Source organism: Galeopterus variegatus, unplaced genomic scaffold (genome assembly GCF_000696425.1).
Source record: "Galeopterus variegatus unplaced genomic scaffold, G_variegatus-3.0.2 Scaffold12828, whole genome shotgun sequence".
Lineage (NCBI taxonomy): Eukaryota > Metazoa > Chordata > Mammalia > Dermoptera > Cynocephalidae > Galeopterus > Galeopterus variegatus.
The window spans coordinates 13,600-23,767 of NW_007738939.1; the positions used below are offsets into that span (position 1 = coordinate 13,600).

Consider the following 10,168-nt stretch of genomic DNA (forward strand, 5'->3'; position numbering starts at 1 on the left):
AGGGCTGGTGGGCCACTGCGACTGCGGGGTGCTTGGGAGTCCGGCAGCGCTCCCGCCAAGGGTTCGGATCCCACATACAAACCGGTTCCCGCTCACTGGCTGAGCGAGGTGTGGGCGCAACACCGAGGGTTGCGATCCCGTTGCCGGTCCTGGTCCGGTACGGGCGCGACACTGAGGGTTGCGATCCGATGCCGGTCACGAAAAAAGACAAAAAAGGAAAAAAAAAAAAACCAAAACTCAGGCCCAGATCAGAGTTTCTATACAACCTAGGTACACCAGGTCTCTGGAGAGCCAGAAGTACCTATAAAGTCAGCCATTAAACCCTGAGCTACATAAAAAGCCTTCCCTAGGGAAATAGCAGCAAGGCAGCAATTTAGCTAAACCACAGAGCTCAAGTACTGGTTCCCACAGGAAGTTCCCCCGTTTTGGAAGTAAGTAAAGGACAAAAAATTAGTTCTGGCCCAGGCACACCACCAGTACCTTAGGGCCCACCAGGGGACGTGAGTCATGGAGCCGGAGACCAGATCCCCCTCCCACAACCAGGCACACCATGCCAGCACCTCAGGGCCTGCCTGGGGACCCGAGACATGGAGCCAGGGACTGGACCCCCTCTCCCACAAGCACACATACTGCGTCCGTGTCTTGGGGTCCACCCAGGGACCCAGGTTATGGAGCCAGGGACCAGACCTTCCTCCCACAACCAGGCACACCATGCCAGTGCCTCGGGGCCTGCCTGGGGACCCCAGGCATGGAGTCGGGGACCAGACACTCCCGGCAACCAGTCACACCTTCAGCACCAAGTAGCATGCTAAAAACATCACCTCCATGTGGGTGGCCCACCACAGCCACCACCATAACCATGGCTGCCATGAAAGTGGCTAGACACCACAACCTCTACGCAGATGGTCCGCCAGCCACTGGCGTGCATTTACACAAGGAGAGTCACCAGTAGAGATAAATAAAAGAAGGGGACATCTCTCTCCACAAAGCCCATTTCAGAGTGACAGAAGAACTGTCTGCTCTGTGATAATATTGGGGGACCTGATCACACCTCTCAGCATTGGACATATCATCTAGGCAACAAATCAACAGAGTAACCATTATTCTTTCAGAAGGAGAGAAGAAATCTAGGATGTTGACCAGTACCTGAGGGGAGATGGTGGGGAATGAAGAGACATGCTTATGGGATCAGGAGGACCAATACAGGCTGATGACTTGTAAGACGTCCCAGTTTATTTAGGTTCCTTTTTTATAAGCCAGTGAAAACAAATTGTACTGATTAAGTCAGACATGTCTGGTACAAAGCTGTTTATAGAACATTTTCTGCTGCCATGGCACTTGAGGGTTCATGGCTAACTGCTTATCAGCAAAATAATAGCATAAGTTCCTCTTTTACAAAGCCCTCAGGGTCCTGGGTTCAATCAAAGGTCAGACCTCAAAGGGAGGGGGAAGGGGGAAACAGGCAAAACGGGAAGCCAGCCTTGCTGGCCTATTCCCTAGAATAGCAAGGACTCTGTCAGCTTGCTATTCAATATCCCACACTAGGGTAATTAGAAGGGGGAGGGGGAAAGGAGAGGGGGATAGTGAGAGATTGGACAAGGGGCATAAAGAATAATTACAATTTGTAACAGTATATATGCTAGTAATATTGATTTGATCAACATATCTCAATGTTGAACCCCCAAAATATGTATAATCAATTTTGATTCAATAAAAATTAAAAAACAATTGATCTTTGTATATTGGCCCCCATGTCCTGCCACCTTGCTAAATTTAAATTCACTTCCTAGTTTTTTGTTTTTTTTTTTTAATTGGATTCTAGGACATAGTCAATGTCAGTGCAAATAAAGACAGGTTTATGGGGCCGGCCCGGTGGCGCTCTGCTACAGTGCGCCACTTGGGAGTGCGGCGGCGCTCCCGCCGAGGGTTCGGATCCCACATACAGACCGGCCGCTCACTGGCTGAGCGAGGTGCGGGAGCAACACCGAGGGTTGCGATCCCGTTGCCGGTCCCGGTCTGGTGCGGGCGTGACACTGAGGGTTGTGATCCGTTGCCGGTCACGAAAAAAGACAAAAAGAAAAAAAAAAAAAAGACAGGTTTATTTTGCATAAATAATAAATTTTATTAGTTTTCTATGTATTCTTTTAGTATTTTTTTTTTAATGAAAAGACAAAGATTAAACACACACATATTTATCCTCACCCCATCCTACCACCATTGCCTTTTCCTAAAAGTGTCTTTTGTTAAACTGATGTTTTTAGTTGATATGCAGTGAAATTTATCCACCTCTTTTCCTTAATGATGTCTGGATTTAATTTGTTTTTTTAAATAGGTCTGCCTTTTTCCAAGGTCCTGTGTATATTTTCCTATATGTTTCTAAATGTTTATATTTCTGTGTCTAATGTTTAGTTAGTTAGCTGTTACTATACCTGGGATTTATTTTTATGCAAGGTGTGATCTAAGAATCTAACTTCCAATTGATAGCAGCTTGTCTCAACCTTTTATGAAGAGACCATCCTTTCCTGACTATTTTGAGATGCTATATTTACCATATGCTAAAATCCCAAATATGCATGGGTCCCTTACTGGACTCTGTATTCCATTCCTTTCATCTGTCTACTGCTGCACTAACACCACAGTTTTATTTTCTGTGCCTTTTTAGTTTTTCTTTTTTATTATAATCTATTTTTTATAATAATCTATTTTATTATAATCTATTATTATAATCTATCATATAATCTATTTTATTATAATCTATTTATTATTATAAAATAAAATACAGAAAATAAAACAACACAAGAGATATATAGCATAGTGAATTAGTATAAAGTGAGCACACAAGTCAAGAAATAGAACTTTACTGGTCCCTCAGGTGCCCCTCCATTTATTTTCTCCCAATCACAGCTTTTTTTCTCCCAGAGTTAACCTTACCCTTGAGATTCTTTAAGGTTAGTCACCTAGGTATGCATCCCTAAATACTATAGTTTAGCTTTTTTTTTTTTTTTGAGAAAACATGAATAAGCTTTTTTTTTAAAAGTCTGTTTTAATCTACAGGTTTTTTCTTCATCCTTTTCCTTTCTTTATAGTTTATCTGTTGACGAACTCAGGCCATTTGACATGTAGACCTTTCTACAGGCTAGGTTTTGCTGATTATATACTCTTAGTTGCAGATAAAAATATTTTTTTGTATATCTTCCAAATGGGCATTTTTATTTTTATTTTTATTTTTTCTGCTGGGTGCCCCAGGCCAAATGAGCAGTTTTATGTAGAGCTTTATCAGACTCACGTTTGATCCCTTTGGAAGGACTATAAATGATGTTGTATTCTTTTATCAGAATACACATAATGTCTGCTTTTTGCTCTTTTTTGATCTTAGCCATTCTTGATACTTAATGCCTAGATCCGTCAATTCATTGGGGAATGTAAAATGATGGTATACTAACTCTGTCATTTTCCTTTATTAGCTGGAATAATATTATAAGGTGATACACTCCCTCATCTACTTTTGATTACCCAATGGCACAGTTCATCTAGGAAAGGAGATTAAATGTGTAAGTCTTTTATTTATCCAGTTTCCTTTTTTTTTTTTTTTGGCAGCTGGCCAGTACACGAATCCAGTCCCTTGACCTTGGTGTTATAGCACCACACTCCAATATTTATCTAGTTTTCAAGATAATGAATTGGTTATCTCTTGTTAGAAGTTGAACTTTTGAAAAAATATTATTATGAACTCATGGATTTAAACACATATGATGGGGGCGGCCCCGTGGTGCACTCGGGAGAGCGCGGTGCTTGGGAGTGCAGTGGCGCTCCCGCTGCGGGTTCAGATCCTATATAGGGATGGCGGGTGCGCTTGCGGTGCGGGTGACACCAAGCCAAGGGTTGCGATCCCCTTACCGGTCAAAAAAGAGACAAAAAAAAAAAAAAAAAAAAAAAAAAAAGTGCACTCGGGAGAGCGCGGTGCTTGGGAGTGCAGTGGCGCTCCCGCTGCGGGTTCAGATCCTATATAGGGATGGCGGGTGCGCTTGCGGTGCGGGTGACACCAAGCCAAGGGTTGCGATCCCCTTACCGGTCAAAAAAGAAGACAAAAAAAAAAAAAAAAACCACAAAAAAACCCCACATATGATGGGTTTCCATTTATTGCAATTCTCATTAAAATTAACATTGTCCTGCCTTTGGCCATTGGGGGACTTATCTAGTTAGCCCCTAAGTCATTTTGACATGACCCTAAGGAGTATTTGTAAACATCTTTGGCTTCTGGTATGTCAAGCTATTCCCAGGCTCATCTTGTACGTTTTCTGCACTAAGTCTAGCCAATTCTCCTGGAAGCACTTGTTTCTTTTAATGGAAAATGGTAATTCAAGACCACAGTCCAGGCACTGGGGATGATCACTGCAACTGGATTGATTATTGTTTCTAGGGTTTTGCAGTGGACAGATCTAAGAAATACCTCATGAATTTAAACTGATATTTCCAGTCCAAATTCAGGATTACTGAGTTTTTACAAAATTAATCTTTTCATTATCACATCTATATTTCCTTTCTTCTACACCAAAAATCTTGCTTCTCTAGTTCACAGGGGTTGATAGAATTATAATATCCCATAATTACTCATTTGCTTTAGAAGGAGATTTGGTTTGTTAGCTTTTCTAACTTCACAGAGTTCTCTCCTTTATTGTTATCTTGTATTTATTCCCCTGGCTTCGTCCATACTGGGTCACCCCAGTTAATTGTGTGCTTCTGCCCAAGGCCAAAATTTCTGTCTAGCACCCCTCTCCACACGGTTATAGCTCCTGATTCTGGTTAACTGCACCTTCCACTTTTAGACCTAGAGTAGGTAAAGACCCTCTGCTTTTGTGACCATCCACGGCATTACAGCATCCTTTTGTTTTCCCTGGCCCTGCTCACACCTGTATAAATGATCCCTTTACTAAACTCCTCAATTGCCCAGTTTGAGTTGCCATCTTTTACCTGATCAATACAGGGATAATGCACTTTAAAATATCTTTATTATTGACATTGGTACCAAGTAAATAATATAATAGCTGTAGAGCTCTTGAGAAAAAATACTGATCAAGAATTTAGAGAAAGTTGGAATGTTCATATGTTATATCTAATAGTTACTTGGAAATGGGAGATCCCTTTAACCTGACTTTTCTGTAATTCCACAGAAGCCTAAAGAAGATTATACAGTTCAAATATTTGTATTTTTATGAGGAAATAGATGTGTCACAATGTACTTGGCAAACAAAGGGGGAAAGTGAAATACGTCTGATGTACTGTATAAATTATATCATTTGCTGTCATGGAGACTTGTGTTAAAATCACATGGAACTAATAGAAGATCACATCCATGAGTTGTGCAGAATTTTTTGATGGAAGCTATGCTTACAATGTTTGTTTTCTGCAGATTTCATATTATACTTTCTTTATGGCCACAGATAGTTTTTCCTCTCTGAAGTCTTTTATGATGTAGTGAGATATATTTATTTTCCTTTGGAAAGAAAATAAGACAGTTAAATTGATTTCTCTGGGAAAAAGCAATCAGCAGATGTAAGCTGCTTTTAGACTCATTACATATTTTTCAAATATTTATAGGTCTTTTGGATCCAATTTTCCCTCTACACTGTCTTATGACATTTTTCATGCATATAGGAAATTGGAAGATTTGCTGCACTCAATGTTCATATACTCACCTATGTGCATGAATAGATATGATGAAGCAAATAGATAAAATGTTAACATTGGGTCATATTTTAACAAGAAGATTTTCTCAGGTGAAAGTATTCCAAATTGTCTGTTTACTGAAAGAAGAAAGGAAGTTTCCCTTCCATAGTAGGTTTTCTGATGTGAAGCTGTCCTCTCATTCTTGGCCACTATGTATTATTATTTCTTTAAGGTACAGCTGGGTTCAGTTTGCTAGTGTTTTATACTTAAGATTATCACATCTATTTTTATAAATGGAATTGACCTCTAGTTTTCTTTGTCTGTAGTGTTCTTGCTTGTTTTTGGTGTCCTTGATGACTGAGTTAGGAAGCATTTTTTAGGAAGCACTTAGTATTTATCACAGGAACTGCCTGTTTCTCAAAGTTTTGCTAGAACTGGCCAATAAAATTATATGAAGCCAATGCCTTTTGGAGAGCAGATCTTTGACTGCCTTTTCTTTCTTTTTTTTTTTTTTGGTAATTTGTTTATTTTTTTCTTTTCCTTTTTTTTTTCTTTTGACTGGATTTTAGGTGATTTATATTCTGGTAGGAAATAACCTGTTTCTGTTGGTCTTTTCCCTCTATCCTCTCCTTCTCTGTTTCTGCCCCCCTCTCTTGCTTTATCAGGTTATCTCCTTTGCTTGGATTGCTTCTTCTCAGATAGATGGACAGGCTTTATCGTGTGCTTCTAAATAGTAGCAATCTTCATTTCTTTGGCTCGTCCCTGACAGCATCCTATCCTTTCTGTGCTGAGTTAGATTTCTCCTGGTCGGTATCCCTGCCTGTTTTCTGATGCTATGGCAAATGTAGGGACCATGTCCTTCTTTTTTGTGTTCTAGGCATAGAACATTGCACAGTGCTAGGCATAGATCCTAGCACATTGAAGTCCCAATCCATAGTGAGGGAGAATTGGTTTAAGAGCTTGGGACCTTGTAGTAGCATGTTTTACTGTTTATCAGGTATCCTGGCATCTGGCATCCCCCTGTGTGTCCTCTCCTTGTAGGTATATATTTTATCCTGTTGAACTCAGGAGTGAACACATGACTTGATTCGCCAGTGTGGCAGAAGTGTTTTTTTGGGTAGGTTTCCCCCCCCCCCCGTTTTAGACAAGTTTATTAGGAGCCAAACATGAGGATTGAGTTGGGAAATATAGACCAACAGGTTTGGGAAGTGCTTCCTCTGGGCGGAATTTTTAAGACCCTATGTATGGTTCTCCATCTTTCATCTCCCTCTACTGCTTCAACTGGCAATTTTCCAGATAGAGGCTGCACTGTTCGCCTTGGCCCATGAGCACAGTTATAGTTGACAGATGATGGTCATGGAGCCTGAGTGAGAAATAGCCTTCCTTACGTTAAGCCACTGAAATTTTGGGGGTTGTTTGTTACTACAGAACAACTCAGCCCATCCTGACTGATACAGACCCCTTTCTTCACTCTGAGGGTCCTGTCTTCTTCAGGGTGAATTTTGAACCTGATCTGCATACTTTTTGCTTTTTCATTTAGTCATTTGTTCAGTGGCCATTATTTTAGGCAATGGTGAACAAAAAGGGCTTTTGAATGAGAATCTCTTAGATTCTAGGCTTGGTTCTGACATTTGGTAGCTGTGTAATCTTAAGGACAAATAAACCAACCTCTTGGTGCCTCAGTTTCCTCCCATGTGAGATGGGAAGAACAGCAGTATCTTCTTGGCTGTCTGTGGAGCAGAGACTGACCCCAGACATGGAGTTTAAATCTGAGGTACAGGATGCAGAAAGTTGTACATTTTGAAAGGTAAGAGAGAGTGGCAGGGGACAGACTTGAGGGCCTACAGGCTGGAAAGGAATGAAGGTAGAAAACCCAGTGTAGGGCCGGCCCAGTGGCGCACTGGAGAGTGCGCCGCTTGGGAGCGCGGTGGCGCTCCCGCCGAGGGTTCGGATCCCATGTGGAGACCGGTTCCCGCTCACTGGTTGAGCGCGGTGCGGGCGCAACACCGAGGGTTGCAATCCCATTACCAGTCAGTAAAAAAAGACAAAAAGGAAAAAAAAAGAAAACCCAGTGTAGGCCTAGGACTAGGGCCTGGAGCTCACAGACCCTTGGAGCCCATTCACAAACTCTTCACATGCAGGTCTACGAGCTAGGTAACAGGAAAAAGGTTCTTGGGCCTTAGTTGAAGGAATAATAAGCTTTATTCAGCACACACACATCTAAGAACTAGGCAGTCCAAAGAGAAACTGAGCAGCGGCCAGCAAAGTAAACATGCTCTATTTTTAGACACGAGCTCTCTGCCAACCAGCAGTTCAAAGTGGCTGCTTCACATACTGAAAAACACACAAGAATAGCAACAAGCCAAGAAGATACATGGGTGCATGCACACTAACTCCACTTCCACACAGCTTGTTTACAAAGAATGTTACACCACCCCCAGCTGGACCTGAGGTTGGTAGGCCTTACTAAACTACTCTATTTTCCTCACACCCAGGGAACCCCTTTAGATGGAGACCTGTTTGTTGAATGAGGAGGGTATGGGAAGACAGGATTTCTGCTGAAGAGGCATATGCTTAGGGCACACAGTAAAGGCCCCAGCAATGTCTAATTGCTTCTCCATCCCACAGGTCCTGGCTGCATGGAAACAACATGGACTCTTACAATTAAGATTGCAAAAAGTCACCCCAGACAGCAGAAATCCATCCTGAGGTGAAATAACATCTGCTTGGTACCCTGGCAGAATTTCAAGGCAGACATTGGGCTGACTCTGGGGTCATGATGTTGCCTGATCTTTCTGCTCTGGGAGAGCAAGACTGGGAGAAGACTTTACATTCCAAGAATGGGGAAGATATGGAGACCATGAAGAAACTGACTCAAAATCATAAGGCAAAAGGTGAGAATTGTTGAGGGTGTGGAGAAGTGAAAAGGCCAAAGCTCCCGTTCACCTGAGAATGCTTTAGAGGTCACAGCTGAGGGAAATAGCTTCTTCTGTCCTGAGGCTCTGAAGAGCTACTCTGGGAGCATCATGAGAGGACTGGTTTCTCAGAGCTTCTTTTTCTTCCACTAGATTTGCCTTCTAACCATACTGACTGGCCCCAAGAAAAGCAGGGAAAACTCCAAATACTGGTGAGTTGGGGTTACATTTTATCCCCCCTGAATTGTTGGCTTATTTCCTAGAAAAAAAATGTGTTCTTTTTCTTGGGAAGGGAGAAGGTGGTTAACATTTAGGCAGATGAGTGAAACGTTAGGGGCTTTATTGAAAGAAGATTGTTAAAATACTTTGGCAAAGACAGGGATTTTATAGATCCCATTTAGTAACTTGCACTCTTCAAAAATGCTTATTCTGGCCGAGCCTGTGGTGCACTCGGGAGAGTGCGGCGCTGGGAGCACAGCGGCGCTCCCGCTGCGGGTTAGGATCCTATATAGGGATGACCAGTGCGCTCACAGAGCTCACTGGCTGAGTGCAGTGCGGCCGGTCTCAAAAAGGACAAAAAAAAAAAAAAAAAAAAAGCTTATTCCAGACCCCATCTATTCACTCTCACTTTCTCTGTAGTCAGTTTTCTTCCATTTTCTCCTCTAAATCTTCACCACCCTCTACTGCCCAGCACAAGCCCCAAGTCCATGATGCTTTTTGCCTTCTTCAGCCGATCCTCTACTCTTCTGTCTCTGTCTATAATGAATCCTCAAGGTCACTGTCCTGAATAACTGCTTGAGGTTTTCAAATCGATTCACAAATCATTTCTCCAGGGAAACCATAGTGTGTGAGGGCCTGGAATGTGTTTTTTGCAGCAGCTATGATCTTCACAGGTTTTAACTCAAAGCCAAGCACATAGTAATCTCCAAAAGAACTTCATAGGCAGAACTATGTACTCTGAAAATAATTAGGTCAACTTCTTGAATATTCAGACTCTCCAGGCTCACCAATGGTGCTCCTCAAATAGAGAAAATTGATGGTGGCTGCTGTACATTAATTTACTGCTTGTTTGTAGGTACCAGTTACATTTAGGGATGTGGCTGTGATCTTTACGGAGGCAGAATGGAAGAAACTGAGCTCTGAGCAGAGGAACCTATACAGAGAAGTAATGCTGGAGAATTACAGGAATCTGCTCTCATTGGGTGAGGTTGTGTTCTTTCCTTTCCTTCATTAATTCAGTAGAGATATATTGACCACCTACTGTAAGATTTGGGATGAATCCCAATCTCACATAGAACGGGAAGACTCGCCTCGAAGAGACCACAAGACCACGAGCAATGCAAACAGCAAGAGGTTTATTATTTCCAACACGTTGGGTTCTCACCGCCAAGCTGGGGTGAGACCCCGTTAGGCTTTTTTGCTGTCTTTTTATACATTTTTCTGGGGCAACTTTTCTGGCAGCCAGGAGATAAAGTAATAAGCAGTGTTTATTGGCTAACTTAAGTGACCTTAAAGCTCATTGGTTGGCACCCATCCATTTCTAGGTGATTTCCCTTCTGACTTCTTTACTGGTAAACACTCGCGAA

At 42.2% G+C, this 10,168-nt stretch overlaps 1 protein-coding gene across 4 annotated transcripts in view; it reads left to right on the forward strand.

Annotated features, from left to right (window-relative positions):
• LOC103581337 (zinc finger protein 343-like) overlaps nt 1-10,168 on the forward strand; it is a 27,222-nt gene that overhangs the window by 6,500 nt on the left and 10,554 nt on the right. For 3 of the 4 annotated variants that reach the window (XM_008563200.1, XM_008563202.1, XM_008563198.1), the window contains 3 exons: nt 8,296-8,561; nt 8,736-8,794; nt 9,658-9,784. In XM_008563200.1, coding sequence (XP_008561422.1) covers nt 8,444-8,561; nt 8,736-8,794; nt 9,658-9,784 — 304 coding nt within the window. In that variant the 5' untranslated portion in view covers nt 8,296-8,443. Of the gene's footprint in view, nt 1-3,472; nt 3,552-8,295; nt 8,562-8,735; nt 8,795-9,657; nt 9,785-10,168 lie in introns of those variants that run through there. The other variant, XM_008563201.1, reaches the window with a different exon arrangement.